The sequence below is a fragment of the Geotrypetes seraphini genome, chromosome 10 (genome assembly GCF_902459505.1).
Source record: "Geotrypetes seraphini chromosome 10, aGeoSer1.1, whole genome shotgun sequence".
Taxonomy (NCBI): Eukaryota; Metazoa; Chordata; class Amphibia; order Gymnophiona; family Dermophiidae; genus Geotrypetes; species Geotrypetes seraphini.
This window is the reverse complement of record NC_047093.1, coordinates 135,504,614-135,524,162: the sequence shown is the minus strand read 5'-3', so window position 1 is coordinate 135,524,162 and position 19,549 is coordinate 135,504,614. Positions and strand designations below refer to the sequence as shown.

General features: G+C 43.0%; 1 protein-coding gene across 1 annotated transcript in view; it reads right to left on the bottom strand.

Annotated features, from left to right (window-relative positions):
- Window positions 1-2,540: 2,540 nt before the first annotated feature.
- Window positions 2,541-19,549, bottom strand: part of LOC117368615 (vomeronasal type-2 receptor 26-like) — a 57,652-nt gene continuing 40,643 nt past the window's right edge. The window contains exons 4-6 of the mRNA XM_033962343.1: window positions 15,755-15,982; window positions 10,242-10,368; window positions 2,541-3,436 (exon numbers count right to left, since the gene is read on the bottom strand). Coding sequence (XP_033818234.1) covers window positions 2,541-3,436; window positions 10,242-10,368; window positions 15,755-15,982 — 1,251 coding nt within the window. The remainder of the gene's footprint in view (window positions 3,437-10,241; window positions 10,369-15,754; window positions 15,983-19,549) is intronic.

The window sequence follows — 19,549 nt, the reverse complement described above, 5'->3', positions numbered from 1 at the left end:
GGAGAAGAGACGCTCCAAGTATCACAAGGTTAAACACCCAAAAGAATGCGCAGACCATCTACAGGCAAAGGAGATGGTCTGTGCATGCATCGGGATCGCTGGAGAACGATCCGTGTGGTCGGTTAGGGGTGTGATTCCAATCGCCCTAATTTGCATGAGGGTGCTTTGTGAATCAGCCCCCCGGCCACAGATCGGATCGCTCACGAATCGGATCCGATCGGTGGCCTTTATTCTTTAGCTCTATGCCAAAATTTTAGGAATGCCCCTCCCCTTACTATACCCCTTTTTGAGATGATTGACAGCACACTAATTTTAAAAAAAAACTACACACTAAGGGACTGATTCTATATACGGGCATCCCGATTGACGATAACAATAGACATCCTACCACCATCTGGCAGCTAATCGGGATGCATGGTTGTTGTTTTTTTTTTTTTAAACTCAAGGCAGGTTGCCTACATTGTAGGAATTTGTCAAGGGTGCAGAGAGGTGCCTAGGCATGGCTTCACCCAGAAGTGGACTTGGATGAGCTTAAGCAGCTCCAGGCATCTCTCTAGGGCCGCAACAGATGCCTGAAATGTAGGCCAGCAAAACTCTGGCCTACTTCTCTAAACCTAAAAGTAGACATAGCCAGCTGGGCTGAGCTGATCACGGCAATGGAATCCCCGATCAGCTAAGATGGCAAGACTCCCCAAAGCCGAAGCTTCAGGGAGTCCTGCTGGCTCAGCTGATCGGGGGAAAATACCCCTGGCACGATCAGCCGAGCAGTTGTGACAGGAGACCCCCCCCCCAGCACCCACCCCTAAAATTGGCAGGAGTGATACCCACTCCCCGATGGATGCCACTCCCCAAACCCTTGCCACCGCCTGGAAAGTAGCCTGGCAGAATGGATGCCCATTCCCTCCTGCTGCCACTCTCCTGAGCCCCCAACACCCACCCGGAAAGTAGCTCAGTAGGAGAGATGTCCACCCCCCCCACCCCAATCCCTGAAACCCACCCAGAAAGTAGCTTGGCAGCAGGGATACCCACTCCCTCCTGCCGCCACCCATCCAGAACCCCTGATACTGCCTCAAACAGTGACACCTCTGAACTTAAACCCCCCCAACACCATCCATAACCTCTAGAACCCCAGATAACCCCCAAAACTCCAGATCCCCACTCTGCAACCATAAGACCACCTCAACACCCCCCACAGCCTTTGACAAAGAAAGGCTGGCAAGTGGGATGCTTCTTTTATCTGGCCGGCAGGTCCATCTTCAAAATGGTGGGTCTTCCCCTTCCCAGTGTATTCTGGGATGCACCAGGGAGGGGCCTAAGGCCCTGGTTGGCTGAGATGCCTAGGCTCCTCCAACAGGAGAGCCTTAGACACCTGGGACGATTATGGCTTAAGGCATTCTTCCCAGTGCATCCTGGGATGGAATGAGCATGGCCTAAGATTCTGATTGGCTGATCATGGCAGGGGTATTTTCACCTGATCAGCTGAGTTGGCAGGATTCCCCAAATCTGCAGCTTAGGGGAGGCTTGCCGGCTCAACTGATCAGGGAATCCCTTGCCATGATCAGCTGATGGCAAGGGATCACTCCATCAGGTAGGCTCAATTCTTTATACGGCGACAGTGACATAGGTACCGGTTAGAGAATTGAGGGGTTAGGTGTCTGTCTGTTAGGGCAGATGTGATTCCGTATAGGATGCCAGTGTACAATTCTCAACCACTTGTTAGACATCCGCTGAGACCGAATCAGCCCCAATGTGCCCGATTTTTTAAACTGCGCCTATATCGGTGGCCTCTACAATAATGTACGCTGGCCACATGTCAATCACATTTAGGCACCATTAACAGAATCATGGCTATCAACACCTAAGAAAAAACTTAGATGCCTGCAATATAAGTCAGTATTTTACTGGCCTACATTGCAAGCACCTAAGTTCTTTAGTGAATCGTGCCTAATGGCACTGAAGTCCTACTCCGCCCCTTAACCACACCCACTTAGATCCTGCTGTAGATGCATTACCAGTGCCTACGCTGATTAAAGTCCATTAAAACAATTAAGTTAGGCAGCGGAAGGGCACCTACCACTGTCTAACTTACAATGCCATTTATAGATTATTGTCCTATATGTGCGAGGCTAGAACTGGGTGAGGTCTGTCCTACAATTAGCTTAATTAACACTGTCATTTAGGACAGTCAGCGTGGAGGCACTTAACCCTTAATTTCATCAACTTGGGCAGACTGGATAGGCAAAATGGTCTTTATTGGCCATCATTTTCTCTGTTTATGTTTCAAAACTTCCTAGGTCTGTTAGATAGAAAAAAAATGCCAAATTGTTCTTATACACCAACCCTTCGTTTGTTTCATGAAATGTAATCTTTTAATCATGTGAATTTTTGCATATACAGTATACATGTTCAAACATATTTCTATTTCTTATGAAATCAAATATAACAGTACAAGGTACTCCAATTATTTTCTTTATTATAGGTTTTATTGTTCTCCATTTAAAAGAAAATGTTACTGCTATCATTTCTAGGCCTTTAAGCCATTATGTTTTTGTTAGGTACTTCTTGCTGTTCCTCTCAGGCCTCAGCAGAATAATGTAGCATTTAGGGAAAAAGATACAACCCAACAGTCCAGCGCTGGAGGCCAGAATAGCAAATATCTCCACTGCCACCATGTACTTGCCCTTGGTGCTCAAGTATGTTGGAATGAAGGAGATCCAGACGCTACAGAAGACCAGCATGCTGAAGGTGATGTACTTGGCCTCGTTGAAACTGTCAGGTAGATTTCTTGCTAGAAAAGCTATGATGAAGCTGACACCAGCCAGAAATCCCAGATAACCCAGAACACAGTAAAATACAATTATTGACCCTTCATTACATTCAATGAGTATTGTTCCAATTTCTGATCTCATATTAAGATATGCAAATGGGGGAGCAGTGAACAACCAGGCAAAACACAGAACTATTTGAATAAGGGAACAGGAAAGGACGATAGAGTTAGAGACCCTGGAACCCATCCATTTCCGGAGCTTGCTTCCAGGCTTGGTGGCATGAAAGGCCATGACCACAGTGATCGTTTTTGCTAGTATGGAGGACAGAGTGACGGAGAAAGAAATCCCAAAGGTAGTCTGTCTGAGAATGCAGGTAACGTCCTCAGGATGCCCAATGAATACCAATGAGCAGAGGAAGCAGAGTATGAGGGAGATGAGGAAAATGTAACTGAGGTCTTGGTTGTTGGCTCTTACTATAGGAGTATCTCGGTAATAAATAAAGATTCCCAGGATGACAGCAGTGACCAGAAAGAAGAAAAGGCTGATTGAAGTCAAAGCTATCCCTAGAGGCTCTTCATAAGATAGAAAGATTATCGCTTTTGGGATACAGGCATCTCTCTTCTGATTGGGCCATTGATCCTCTGGGCATATTGTACAGGTGTCCATATCTAAGAAGGAAGATTATTGTCTGTTTATCTCACAAATGCCATGGGATCTGTTTACTAAAAGAGCACAGAAATAGTAAAAGCCCTATAACTGGCTCCACTCAGCCAAGATGGAACACTCTAATTTTCATGTTACCAGAATGGGTGGAGAGTTTCCACATGGAATTTTAAGGTACTCAAACTCTTATGGCTGCAAATAAAGTGGCTGTATTTAAGAACAAACATTATGTAGACTCACATAATACTTACCACAACCCACTGTATAAAAGTATAATTATTTTTCCCCCTTCTGATTCCTACCCCCATCCATTCCACTGATGAGGTTCCCAAATCTTCTCTCATTTCCTGATGAGATTCCAGACACCACCCCCCCCATACAGCCCCTGATGAGATCTTAGACCATTTTCTCATTCATCCTGGTCCCCTAGCACTTATTAGAGTGTCTCTGATGGGTCAGTGGTAAGGCAGCAATGATCATCAAACTCTGCAGGCCAGGATTCAAAATGGTGTCTGTGATCCACAGCTGTAGTCTCGCAGTATTACCACTAGGTCTCAGCTTGCCATCCAAAGGTAATACACCTTTTTTGACAATTTGACCTGTAGAAGTATTACTGCAAAAATACAGCTATGGTCAGAATCACCATTTTGAATCTGGGCTGGCAAAAAGGCAGGATCCTTTGGGGGTTATTCTAGGAAAGTGGTATATCAAATTTAATGAAATACATTTTATTATAGATGGTTGTCTATGCTGTTCGTCTGCAGTGCATCTAAATCTCAAGGAGGTATACTGGAGGTGGGACTAGGGTGGGCTTATGTTTTGGATGATTTATTTTGTAATAATGAAACATTGTACAAAGCACCCAGGGCACTAACTCTTTACAGAAGCTCATGTAAACCACTCTGAATTGACTCCCAAGTCATTAGTAGCGGTATAGAAGCTTTCAGTAAACATAAACTATTTGGACGTTTCAGGCTAGATTTGTTTCAATAATGAATATGTGACAAAAGATGTTCAAACTGATCACATGACCACTGGTCATTGGTTAAAGGGGTGACAAGTCAATGGGGAGGATGGAGAAAGAGGAAGTTGGGTGAGGACGCTGCTATCAATTAAGATCCATTCAATAACATTTTAAAGTATTGGATGGGGATTAGGGATATTTTGACATACAGTAGTTTGGGAGATTATTCATGATAAACGATCAGATTTATTTTTATAACATTTTGACAATGGTGGGGCCCACTATGTTTAATTTCCTTGATATCACCATATCTCTGTCCTTGTCCTAGGCTGAAGGTTACCTAATGATATTTAAAATGTAAAGACATAGAAGGCAGTTCTTGAGCCATCATCATAGTGAGTGGGCCAGTTGACTAGAAATGAGGAATATTAATTGATTTTTCTTTTTCTCATTTTGGAAAAGAAAAAAAATGCCAACAGCCTGTGAAATAATCAATCACTCTTCCTCGGATTAGATTTGCTGCTTAATTTCACAGAAAAAAAAAGACCATAATGATTAATAATCAAAAAACATTTTCATGATGTGACCAAAAGATCAAGAAGGTCAAGATTTGTTTTTTTAAATCAGCGAGTAGATCAACATGGATCCCTCCGGGTGCGCCTGATCGCTCAGTTATGGCCTTTCAGAGGGCTGTACTCTTGGATTTGCAGACGATCGAGGGAAAAACGAGCAAAACCCATGCTAACTTGTCAGCTCATCAAAGATCCCTGCTAGATAATCTTATGGAGGATAAGATTATTATAATAGAGAGAGCTAAGGGAGGTGGCATTGTGATGATGGATTATTCAGATTATCGGCAAGAAGTATTGACCCCCCTTTTACTAAACCACGCTAGCGTTTTTTTAGCGCCGGGAGGCACGCTGAATGCTGCACGCAGCTCTCGACGCTCATAAGGACTCTATGAGCGTCGGAAGCAGCATGGCTCCCAGCACTAAAAACTGCTAGATAAAGGGGGCCATTATCTCAATTGTCTAATGTAACCTACTATTGTAGATTGGAATTTGATCCAGAAGAACCTTACAGCATGACATATATGAAGTTTTGAGTAAATGCATGTATTTTATTCCAGAAATACATAAATCAGTTGATAGGCCACCTGGCCGCCCCATACTATCAGGAAGGGGTTCAGTTTTAGAGCTCCTATCTTGATACATGGATCAATATCTTAAACCCCAGGTAATTCAAGTCAAGTCCTTTGTAAGAGATTCATCTCATGTTTTTGGAGATGTTGGACAGGATTGCAATACAAATGGATGAGAATTGTCTATTAGTGACAACTGATGTCATCTCACTATATACAAATATCCCCTAAGATCAGCAATTCAGGTATTTTTCTATTATGAATTTGCCTAGCAAGAAACAGGCATTATTGGAACAACTGTTTAATTTTGTCATACGAAAGAATATTATAAACTTTTCCTGCCCTTTTCATCCTCTTGTGTTTAGTTTGGTTAATTTGTCTGTGTACATTCCCCTTGTTATGTTTTTATTTTACCTATGGCCCACTGTTTATTGTACACCGCTTTGATTTGACTTTTTTTTGTTAAAAATGGCAGTATATCAAATAAAATAACTGTATATAACTGTATAGAAATACGATTTGTAAGGATTGGCCTATTGTTCAAGTTCACAAAAATTTAGTAGAGTATCTCAAATTCGCATATACTCGGGGAAGAAACCTGGATGAGATGTTGACACCAAGACAGAATGTAGTGGTCAATAGTAATGAGGTAAAAGGTCATTCAGGGTGTGGTCATTGCATTTTACTGTCCATATGCCTTGGAAACAGATAAAATACAGATTCCACATTCACATAGATACTTATTATTTGCAATCACAATCTAATTGTAATACGGCTAGGGTCATCTATTGTATAATATGCCCTTGTAGGTTATATTATACACTTCTCCCTCCTTATTCACGGTTTTCGTATCTGCAGTTTCGCTAATTCGCGATTTTTTGGCTGCTGACTCCGCGCCCCCCAAAAAGTCATCACTAAAGTTTTTTCCTTTTACTGTACAGTAGAGAATGACACGGTGGCGGTTTACCCGCGGCCACCGCATTTTAGCCGCGGGTCACCGCCGAAAACGGGGAAGAAAACTAGCAGTCGCTGCGGCGACGGGGACAAGGCCATTCACCGCCTGCGGGGCGGTGAATGGGTCTTGTCCCCGCAGTGAGGCATGAAGGATCGCACGGTCCCCGCAGCTCACACCCGCCTGCCCAATCGATTCTAGTGCTTAGCCAGCTCTCTCCCTTCTCCTCACCTTAGTTTGTAGATTTTCTTTTTCAGCGACCCGCACGCTATCAGAGAGCCGCGCACCCGCTGCTGCTCAGTTTCGATCTTCTGCTCTGACGCAACCGGAAACAGGAAGTTGCAGCAGAGCAGAAGATTGAACACTGAGCAGCCGCGCGTGTGCGGCTCTTTGGGAAAGCGTGCAGGTCGCTGAAAAAGAAAGCCTGCAAATTAAGGTGAGGAGAAGGGAGAGAGCTGGCTAATCACTACGATCGATTGGGCAGGCGGGTGGGGGCTGCGAGGACCGTGCGATCGCTAGTGTTCCCGGCTCAGACTGTAAGGAGGGAGTGAAAGGGAAAAGGATTCTGGGCCAAGGTGATGAAAACGGAAAGAAAAACCCACAGCAGGAAAGAAAGGGAAGGACAGGCAGGTGATCCAGATGCTAGAAGCAGGGGGGGGGGGAAGAAAGAGGGAAAAAAGCTAGATGGGGTTGAAAAGAAGAGACACACTGGTATGGAAGAGGAAGATAGGGGAAATCTGGACACAGGAAGGTAACAGAAAGAGGGGAAATTATGTGCATTGGGGCATAGGGACAGAGACAAAAAGGGGACATGCCATGTGGATGGAATATGGACACAGGGGGGGGCAATGGCAGATACATAGGGGAGATATTAGAAAAGTATATAAAATCGTACCCGTTTGAGGCTTTTATGTATGCAGCAGTGACGGTGACGGGGCGGTGAATGGGATGGCAGTGGCGGTGACGGGGCGGTGAAGAGGATGGTGAGACGGGGACGGGGCGGTGACGGGGATGGTGAGACGGGGACGGGGCGGTGACGGGGACCAATTTTTTCACCGTGTCATTCTCTACTGTACAGTACCGATAAAAAAGTTTATCACTTACCATTACTGTAACTCTGAAAATCGCCGCTCCATGCTTTCTCCTACAAATTTGCAGCTTCCATGTTTCCATGTTTTTCCAAGTACACTGAGAAAAACGCTGCTTCCCAGCATCCCTAGAGAGAAAGGCTTCTTCCCAGCATGCATGAAATTGCTGGTTGGCTGCCCTGATATCGCTGCTTGCTTGCCTGCCCTGAAATCGCCGAGAATTTCAATAGTAGTAATAGTGGCAGTTTATTTCAAAACCACGAATAACAGTTGAAAAGTTATTCGCGGTTTCTATAGTAAAAACGATGGCGCTTTCCCCAAACCTCGAATAACATATAAAAAAGTTATTCGCGGTTTTTCCATATTCGCGCCTATTGGCTGCCCGCATCCAATGCGAATACGGAGGGAGAAGTGCATTGGTCAGACTAAGCGGAGTATTAAAGTGAGAGTTGCAGAACACCTATGTTGTATAAGGAATGGACGTATTGATGCCCCATTAATCAGCCATAACCTGGCAGCTGGGCTTCAATGCTGGAAAATGTAAGGTCATGCACCTAGGTAACAGAAACCCGTGCAGAACTTATACCTTGAACGGGGAGACCTTGACCAGGACTTCAGCGGAACGAGATTTGGGAGTAATCATTAGTGCAGACATGAAATCTGCCAATCAGGTGGAGAAGGCTTCCTCAAAGGCAAGGCAGATGCTGGGTTGCATCCGTAGAAGTTTTGTCAGCAGAAAGCCTGCTGTCATTATGCCATTGTACAGGGCCATGGTGAGACCTCATCTGGAATACTGCGTGCAATTCTGGAAGCCACACTACCGCAAAGACGTGCAGAGGGTCGAGTCGGTCCAAAGAATGGCCACCAGAATGGTCTCAGGGCTTAAAGGTCTCCCGTACGAAGCAAGACTAGACAATTTGCAGCTCTACACTCTAGAGGAGCGCAGGGAGAGGGGAGACATGATTGAGACGTTTAAATACGTCACCGGACGTATAGAAGTGGAAGATGACATCTTCCTTCTTAGAGGCCCCTCAACCACGAGAGGGCACCCGCTCAAACTCAGGGGCGGAAAATTTCACGGCGACACCAGGAAGTATTTCTTCACGGAGCGAGTGATTGATCGGTGGAACGGGCTTCCAGTGCAGGTGATCGAGGCCAGCAGCGTGCCAGATTTTAAGAATAAATGGGATGCCCATGTGGGATCCCTAAGAGGGTCAGGGCAAAACACTAGCTAATCTCAAGGGGAGGGTCTATAGTGGGCAGACTTGATGGGCCTTGGCCCTTTTCTGCCGTCATCTTTCTATGTTTCTATGTTCTATGTTTCTAACTAACCCTCATAACTTCAAATCCAACCTCAAAACCTTTCTTACCACAAAAAGTCAGATTTCTACAAATAATAACAAATTATTACTTATAATGACTGGGGCGGCCATTCAACAAATTACGTATAATTGGAAAAATTGGAGTAGATTAAATTATAATTTCTGGTGGAATTCCTTATGTCAGGTTTATAAAATGGAAAGATTTCTTGCAATACAGCGCGGTTTTTTCAGGAAATTTCGGGATGTGTGGGAGCCGTTTACAAAGCATTGTACCGATTAGATGACATTTTATTTTATTTTTTTTTCTTTTTCCCTTAAATTTACAAGTTTGATTTTGAGGGGGGGAGGGGAGGGTAAATTTATTGTTACATATTGTATAAGGTATTGATTATATGATAAGAAAGGGTGGGAAGGGTGGGAGATAAGAGCATATCATTTGTGCCATTGATGATTATTAAGCGTTATATTTATTGTTAATTTGTTTGGATATATTGTTACACTTATTGTAAATTTGAAAATGAATAAAGAATTTTTTTTAAAAAAACCTTTCTTTTTAAAGATGCATATGAAGTTTAGATCCTGAGCTCAATCTTATTTTAACTCAGCACCCTTATGTTTTATCCTCCCCCCTCTATTCTTTTTTATTTTAGGCAATGTAACCCCTCCCTTTTCCCTCTTGTTTCATGTGTAGGCTTGACTTGTAAATATTTTAACCGTGTACATCATACCCCCTTTTTCTTTATTTTTTATATAAATTGTACTTTTTAAATTTGAAACTTAAAACCACTGGTCTGCAAAATGCCATAAGTTAACTGACCCAAGATATGCCATTTAACAATGGGGGGGGGGGGGGGGGGGGGTGATATAACACAGGTCTTATTATATAAAGAACAGCGATTCATCTTTAGATGGAATGCTAGAGCACCCTAGGGGCTGAATACTGAAATCGAGTGGCAACGGAAATCCTGGAACTGAAATCCTGGACCGGAACCCCCGCAAATATCGGGGGAGTACTATATAATAATAATAATAATAATAACTTTATTTTTGTATACCGCCATACCCAGAAGAATTCTGGGCGGTTCACATTAGTTAGACAGAGTTACAAGTGGTTACATACCAAGTTGATCATAGAGTTGCGAACAGCAAAGAGAAAGTAGGGGGGAGAGGAGGGAGACGGGGGAGGGGGTAGTTCATTAGGGGAGAGGAGGAGAATTGAAGAAGGAGCATTAAGGGTCCTGGTATATATGTGGGACTGATTATTACTGCATTGAATTTCCTTTTTGGCAATAATGAATAGTCCATATCTATGTTCACCCCATGTGTTTCATGATATCGCCCACCAGTTGCGTTGGAGACTTCTCCCTCTGCGCACGGAATACAGTCATAGCAGCAGACGGGCTTTCCTTCCCTGGGTAATTTCCTGTAACCAGGATGGCATCTCGGGCTGCATCTGAATTGTGGTGGTGTCTGAGGATTAAGAAAACAAGTCAGGTAACTTCATTTGACACTGGATGGTTGTTTCAAAAATGCAATGCTCCTTTTCTGATTACTATTTTCTTGATTTTAAAATGTATATACTGTATATTAGCTCTACGGTGTACATAAACACAGTCATAAATAATGGACAATACATACAAATTAAATGGTTACAAAATAACTTTGCTATAAGATTCAAATCATCAATCTAATAAAATATCAGCAGGTACTTTGTAATCCGGACCGCGGGAAGGGAAAAGGGGGGGGGGGGGGTAGAGAACGCTAATGCTGCTGCACAGGGAACTGGTGGGGGGGAGGGAAATGGAGGGGGAGGGAATGCTGCTTTGGACAGACAGACAGAGAGAGGAAGGGAAACACAAAGAAAATAAGAAAGACACAGGGGCAGGTGCACAGGGAACTGGTGTGGGGGAAGGGAAATGGAGGGGGATGGAATGCTGCTTTGGACAGACAGACAGAGGGAGGAAGGGAGACAGAAAGAAAAGAAGAAAGACACAGGGGTAGGGAGATACACAGAAAGACAGACAGACAAAGGGGGCCAGGGACAGAGACAGACAGAAAGGACAGCAGGAGCCGCGTCAGGAGGGGTGCGGGATGCGGCAGTGGGAACTTTTCCAACGGGTGCAACTGGGCGGCTGTCGAGAACCTCTGATCAGGGGCAGAGCAAGGTAAGAGTATCATAGGGATAAGAAGGAGGAGGGGGGATAAAAAAGGAAGGGATGCCTACTGCTGGACAGGGGGAGAAGGAAAGAGATGCTGATGGACAGGGGGGGTGAAGAAAAAGGAACAGAGGACTAATGTTGGACAGGGGGAGAAGGAAAGAGGTGCTGCTGGACAGGGGGGAGGTAAAACAAAGGGAGAAAGGCTGCTGCTGCATAAGGAGAGCAGTGAAGGGGTGGTGGTGGACACAGGGGAGGTAAAAGGAAGGGAAAATGGACAAGGGGAGCAGGCAAGGGGTGGTGATGGACAGCCAAGGAAAAAGAAAGGCAGAAAGAAAGAAAGCGGCTAAGGAGAGAGAGAGAAAGAAATAAAGACAGACACACACACATATGTTCTAGCACCCGTTAATGTAACGGGCTTAAAGACTAGTATTGCATAAAGTCTCAACATAAGAAGGCGTTTACGAACAATTGCATTTTCAATGTTTTCTTAAAACCCATTCTAACAGCGCAGAATCGCAGAACTCCTGGCAAAGCATTCCAAAGCTTTGCACCCCCGACAACATAGCCTCGCCAATCCTGGAATGAGAAATTGTTCATCCTACCACCAAAACATAATTTCATACTGTTTTTCCAATCTCAAACTCCATCTGGGCTGATAGATTTTTTAAAAAAACCTGCAGAATAGTAGGAGATGCATTGGATGCATACAGAGGCATACCACAACTCACATTGGCTCCCAATACAAGCGAGAATACACTTCAAATTTTCCTGCCTACTATTTAAAGCAATAAACGGAGACAGCCCAGCCTATTGGAACAATCGACTAGTTCAATCCACCTCAACCAGACATAGGAGAACCCACTGTGCAACAGGTGTTTTGGGGCATGAATTGTAGTGGGTGTTCTATAGTGATTTGGGGTCGCTGAATTCAAAACTGACCTTAATTTTTCAGGATGACCCCCTGATTTTTGGCAAAAGAGCATTATAATGCAAAAAATTAACATTTTCGCTATATTTTTTAATGCTTGGAGTAAATGTTATAACAATCTCTGAAATTTTTTAAACAGTTTGCCTCAAATTAGATTTTTTTCCCCAATAATCTTGGTAGTGTTAGTGATGAGCCCAGGGAAAGGTTTCACCGGGACGTTGCTACAATGGAGAAACAATATCAGGGCAGATGGAATTCATCAATGCCGGCTGACTATTGTTGGACATTAATTCGAGATGCTCCTAATCTCATTTATAAACGTCCTTCGACAGCAAAACGATTCTAGAAAATAATATTTATAGGAGCTCTTAAATTGGTGCAATGCGTTACATTATGACTGCTCATGCTATCAATATTTGCGACTGGCTCAAAAACTATACGTGATGGGAGAAAACTGAGGCTATTTTCATACACAGAAGGCCCAATTCCATAACGTAACCCTCATTTTTTTTTCTTGCCCCGGAAAAAAGGTTAAAATTTGTTGTGCGGTGTTATTGACAAAATTTTCAAGTGCCCTGTAGCTGTTTTAGAACCGGTGTTATATGGGTCATTCTGGATACCTTCTGCAGAGTTACGGTAATCAACGCCCGCAGCGCCCTCATTTTCACCTTTGAATACCTGAAACTGATATTTGGTGATAACGTCTGAAATGGCTTGATGACGTGGAACAACATTTTTCATGCTTAGAAATAGTCTTGTAAAATTTCCCTAGTGTTTTCATGAATAAAAGAAGGTGTTTGGCAAAATTTATTGACAATAGACTCAAAGGGGCAAATTCTATAAATGGCGCATCATTTAGACCAGTGGTTCCCAACCCTGTCCTGGAGGAACACCAGGCCAATCGGGTTTTCAGGCTAGCCCTAATGAATATGCATGAGAGAGATTTGCATATGATGGAAGTGATAGGCATGCAAATTTGCTTCATGCATATTCATTAGGGCTAGCCTGAAAACCCGATTGGCCTGGTGTTCCTCCAGGACAGGGTTGGGAACCACTGGGCTAAGGCTCTTAACACTTGCATTGTGATGTCATAGAGCTTTATGGTTATAGAAACATGATGGCAGATAAAGGCCAAATGGCCCATCCGCAGCATCTACTATCTCCTCCTCTCCCTATTGGCTAAGGCTCTTAACATTTGCATTTCCTCTTCCTATTGGCTAAGGCTCTTAACACTTGCATTGTGATGTCATAGAGCTTTATGGTTATAGAAACATGATGGCAGATAAAGGCCAAATGGCCCATCCGCAGCATCTACTATCTCCTCCTCTCCCTATTGGCTAAGGCTCTTAACATTTGCATTTCCTCTTCCTATTGGCTAAGGCAGTGATTCCCAACCCTGTCCTGGAGGAACACCAGGCCAATCGGGTTTTCAGGCTAGCCCTAATGAATATGCATGAGAGAGATTTGCATATGATGGAAGTGATAGGCATGCAAATTTGCTTCATGCATATTCATTAGGGCTAGCCTGAAAACCCAATTGGCCTGGTGGTCCTCCAGGACAGGGTTGGGAACCACTGGGCTAAGGCTCTTAACACTTGCATTGTGATGTCATAGAGCTTTATGGTTATAGAAACATGATGGCAGATAAAGGCCAAATGGCCCATCCGCAGCATCTACTATCTCCTCCTCTCCCTATTGGCTAAGGCTCTTAACATTTGCATTTCCTCTTCCGATTGGCTAAGGCTTTTAACACTTGCATTGTGATGTCATAGAGCTTTATGGTTATAGAAACATGATGGCAGATAAAGGCCAAATGGCCCATCCGCAGCATCTACTATCTCCTCCTCTCCCTATTGGCTAAGGCTCTTAATATTTGCATTTCCTCTTCCTATTGGCTAAGGCAGTGATTCCCAACCCTGTCCTGGAGGAACACCAGGCCAATCGGGTTTTCAGGCTAGCCCTAATGAATATGCATGAGAGAGATTTGCATATGATGGAAGTGATAGGCATGCAAATTTGCTTCATGCATATTCATTAGGGCTAGCCTGAAAACCCAATTGGCCTGGTGGTCCTCCAGGACAGGGTTGGGAACCACTGGTTTAGACGGCCAGATTCTTTTAGGCATAGATGCACAATAGAGAATCAAGCTCAGCGACGCTCAGCGAATCTAAGTGCGTCTATATTGTTAGGCGTCCGTTATAGAATCAGGTGGGGGTTTTTGTGCGAGCTTTGGAGAATCGCTGTTTAGGTGCCACAACGTTTATGATGTCATCATGGTTTAACGTCATGACATCATTAGAATAGCGATTTTATGCTGTTCTGTTGTACACATTAAAATGGCATGCAGGAGGCAGCTCAGTTTTAAAGACGCATTTAACATTTAATTTTTAATATTTAACTTTTAACCCCCTTTTAGATACAAATATTAGGGCTCGAATTTCTTACCCTGACCTATTGTTTCATCCCTATTTTCTCTCTCTCCATAAGCCATAAACATATAACTTTACCCCTTTATCCTCACGTTCCATGTACGTCTGAAAATTGTTTTGTCCCTAGACTTGTGTTTGTTATTTATTCACTGTAACCCGCTGTTATGAAATTGTTAGTCGCTTAGTAAATCGAATAAGCGATCCATCAAATATGAATAAAAACCTGAAAACCTGAAAACCTTTTACTGAGGAAGACTCCAGGCTGCTGGCCAGGCTCTTCCTCCCCAAGGAGCACCACTATTTTGTCCTCTCAGGCCAGAGAAGAACGTACTTACAGTACAGAAGGGTCTGGGAGAGACTCACCCAGAGATACAACAGGCATGCTTCCTTCCCTCGTGCTGTAAGTTTATGTTAAAGGTATCAGTGTAGCTATCCAGCTGCAAACAATAATGTTAAAAACACCTTCTTGTTGTCACATGTATACAGTAGTTCACAGATATCCTTTTTATAAGCACTTGCCCAAGGAGCGGTACTGGGATTTGATCTTACAACCTCAGACTCTTGCGGTAGCATATCTCTCTCCCTCTCTCTCTCTCTCTCTCTCTCTCTTTCTTCTTCTTCTTCTCTCTCTCTCTCTTCTTCTTCTCTCTCTCTCTCTCTTCTTCTTCTCTCTCTCTCTCTCTCTTCTTCTCTCTCTCTTTCTCTCTCTTCTTCTTCTTCTCTCTCTTCTTCTTCTTCTCTCTTCTTCTCTCTCTTCTCTCTCTCTCTCTCTCTCTCTTCTTCTCTCTCTTCTTTCCTCTCTCTCTCTCCATGATAAAGAAGACAAAACATAAATATGTGTGCAGCTAAATGCCAGTTCTGGAGGCTGTTTAGTGTCGCCAATATGTTTCATTACCTCTCAACAATTGGTCTGTAATAGGAACATATTACAATGAACTCTCCCAAAAAAATTAAAATGCTTTCCAGGTATTAAACCACATGTCAATTCAAAAGCTGCTCATGTCAGCATCAGCTCTCCCTTTGATGTCATTTCTAGCTCCTGCATCCAGGAAGTGAGCCATAGGGAGAGCCAACATGGGTGCAGACAGGAGTTTCTGGGGCATATTTACACTATGGCAGAATAGCCAGTAAACTTGAACATTTCAGTTCTAATCTGCTAAGTTCTGGCCAGAATATACAGTACAAAGCATAAACACTATACATAGAACATGTTGTTGATGGAGCTGAATCAGTAGCAGCAAAAGACTGGTAACCATTCTTTTGACCATTATATAATGAGATTCATGATACCTGTGTGGTTCAACTTCTCTCATCATGCCCCGATATCACTTAAATCTGACCTGGATGAATGAACTCTCCCACACAATCGCCTTCTCATCAATGGTGAAATCCTGCCCTGGGGGTGCGTAAGGGTTATAATTTCCAACAATTTCATATTTCCATGTCTTATCAGGCATATGGAGCAAGTTCATAATATCATATCCAATGGCAAGATCTCCATTCTCATCCATATACATCTCTTCCCCCAGTCCGTTCTTAAAGTGGAGGTTCCTCAGATAACGATGGAGCTAAAGAGTGAGGTGTAAAGTTTCATTAGTGCCAGGTTAGAAAACAATTTCTTTTCTTTATAATTATAGGGAAAACAGATTTCAAAACCATTTCTGTAGGTCCAACAAGGCCTTTTCCATCCCATCTATAGGAAGGGAAAGATGGTTAGCTTTCTAGAATCCAAAGGGTTGCTGGATCCAGGGCAACATGGCTTTACCAAAGAAAAATCCTGTCAAACAAATCTGATTGATTTCTTTGACAGGGTGACCAAAGAACTGGATAAAAGGCATGTGCTAGATGCTGGTTTATTACTTACCCATTTGGCTACTTTAAGATCATCGCATGCGACCACTTCAAGTCCCGTTCCTCTTTCATGAAAAACTTCACCATCTATACTGTACCACTGCTTTGTGTTTTTGTAGTCCAAATGCATGAACCTGCCTTTTTTTAGCCTTCTGTTTAGCCTAATAGGAGATCCTTCAATAAATTCAACAGGCTGAAGTTAGGACCCAAGTGGTGAAATGAGTTAGAAACTGGTTGACTGAAAGACCTCAGAAGGTGGTGGTTAATTGGATTTACTTGGAGGAAAGAAATGTGAGTAATGGAGCGCTTCATTGATCACTGGGGTGGCTGATTTTATTCAATATGTATATTTTGTATATTTCTGATCCACATTGCTGAAGGATTTAGAAGGTAAATGTTTGCTTTTTGGAAATGATACCAAGATCTGAATCAGCATGGACACCCTGGAAGGAGTGGACATCATGAAAAGCAATTTGCAAATTTAGAATGGTCTAATGTTTTGCACTTAGAGTTTAATGCAAGTGCAGAGTTATCCATTGTGGAGTACAAATCCAAGAGAGCCATATGTTCTAGGAGGTGACAAGCTGATATGTACAGACCGAATGAGGGACCTTGGGATGATAGTGTCTGAGGATCTCAGGGCAACAAAACAGTGTGACAACGCAGTGGTTATAGCTAGAAGGGTGCTAGGCTGCATAGAGAAAAGTATAACCAACAGAAAAATGGAGGTGTTGGTGCCTCTTACAGCCAAGAAAACATCCTTTAAAGAATGGAAAAAGGATCCCAATAAAGAAAATAAGAAGAGACAGAAGCACTGGCAAGTTAAATAGAAAGCATTGATAAAGAAAGAATATGAAGAACAACTTGCCAAAGAGGGAAAAACTCATAGTAACAATTTTTTTAGGTATATGAGGGAATCCGTGGGACTTTTGGATGGATGATCAAGGACTAAACGGTGCGCTCAGGGAGGTTATAGCCATAGCGCAGAGACTGAATGAATTCTTTGCTTCGGTCTTTACAGAAGAAGATGTAAGAAATCTACCTGAACCGGAAATGGTTTTCAAGGGTGATGAGGTGGAGGAATTGATAGAAATTTTGGTGAGCCTGGAAGACATACTAAGCCAAATTGACAAGTTAAAGAGTGATAAATCACCTGGACCAGATGGTATACATCCAGGGCACTGAAAGAACTCAAACATGAAATTGCTGATCTGCTGTTAGTTATTAAAATTGTCTGTGTTACCTGAAGATTGGAGGGTAGTCAATGTTACGCCAAGGTTCCAGGGGAGTTTCAGGAAATTACAGACCAGTAAGCATGACCTCGGTGCTGGGCAAAATAGTGGAAACAATTATAAAAAATAAAGTTGTAGACTATGTACACAAACATGATTTAATGAGACAGAATAGGCATGGGTTCAGCCAAAGGAGGTCTTGCCTCACCAATTTGCTTGACTTCTTTGAAGGTGTGAATAAACATGTGGATAAAGGTGAGCCGGTAGTGTATCTAGATTTCTAGAAGGCTTTTGACATAGTTCCTCATGAGAGGCTCCTGAGAAAATTAAAGAGTCATGAGATAGGAGGCAATGTTCAATTGTGGATTAAGAACTGGTTATTGGACAGAAAACAGAGGGTAGGGTTGAATGGCCATTTTTCTCAATGGAGGAAGGTAAATAGTGGTGTGCCGGGTTCAGTGCTATTTAACTTATTTATAAATGATCTAGAAATTGGAACTACGAACAAGGTGATTAAATTTTCAGATGACACTAAACTGTTCAAAGTTGTTAAAACGCATACGGACTATGAAAACCTGCGGGAAGACCTTAGGAAATTGTAGGACTGGGCATCCAAATTGCAGATGAAATTTAATGTTGACAAATGCAAAGTGATGCACATTGGGAAGAATAACCCATAACACAGTTACCAGAGGCTAGGGTCTGCCTTGCAGGTTAGCGCCCATGAAAATCTGGATGTCATTGTAGCCAATACACTGAAACCTTCCACCCAATGTGTGGTGGCAACCAAAAAAGCAAACAAGATGCTAGGAATTATTAAAAAAAGGATGGTTAACAAGACTAAGAATGTTATAATGCCTCTGTATTGCTCCATGGTGCAACCTCACCTGGAGTATTGTGTTCAATTCTGGTCTTCTTACCTCAAGAAAGATATAGAAGCACTAGTAAAGGCTCAAATTTCCCACCCGCCTAAACCCTACCCAAAATTGTATCTCAAGACCTACCATATAGATCTCAAGATCTCTATGAAAGAAGTAACTTTACCACCCCAACCACCCCAATATACTTCCCCAACTTCCAGATAAACACCTAATAAATCCCCACCTTCAGTATCCCTATCATTCCTTTCAACACACATACAACACTTAAACAGCACACAATCATCCAAGTCCCACCACTATTTAACTTTCCAATCTCTAATATATCATCACCATCAGTAACCCTAGCAATCCATTCAACACACTTTCTACACTCAAACAGCACTCAATCCTCCCACCACAATTTAACTTCACTTTCCTCCAATCATCCTCCAACCCATCACGCCCGAACCAATAAAAATGTCCAGGAATGACAACAATTCTTCTCACACTGGTCGACTTCCTGCATTTTTTGCTGTGGCTCCTCTGGTTTGTCGACAACATCCTAAGGACCAATTATATCTTTTCCTTGGTCACCAGCATATTCTCTCTCCGGGAGATTAGGAGCTCCTAATTTTTGTAACTTCAACCAAGCCTCCACTACTGTTCGAACCCGACTAGTCGCACTCCCCACTGTCAGAGCCAAAGCAAATGGAAAAATCCTCATATATTTAAAACCCTCTCTGCGAAGATAGGTGGTCACCTCTTGCATATCATTCCTTTTTCGCATGGTAACAGCAGCTATGTCCTGATAAATATCCAGTTGTAAATTATTCCATTTGTAATCCTTTAGTTTTTGTGCTGCATGAAAGATTTCCTCCTTCATTTGAAAGCTTCCCAGACACAAAATAATGTCTCGATGCAATTTGGATTTAGGACGACTCAGTGTCCTATGCACTCATTCAATTTCAATCTCTGGTACCTGACACTCACCTGCCTTAGCAGTAGTAAGAATATCTGTACAAATGGCCAAAGCAGTTCGGCGAGCATCCAAATAAGCATGTTCTTCTGGAACCCCCCTGATCCTTAGATTACACCTCCGGGATCTGTTTTCTAGATCTTCCAACTTATCTAACATTGCCGACTCCTCCAAGTGTACTTTTGCCACTCCTGTTGTACCGCAATAATATCTTCA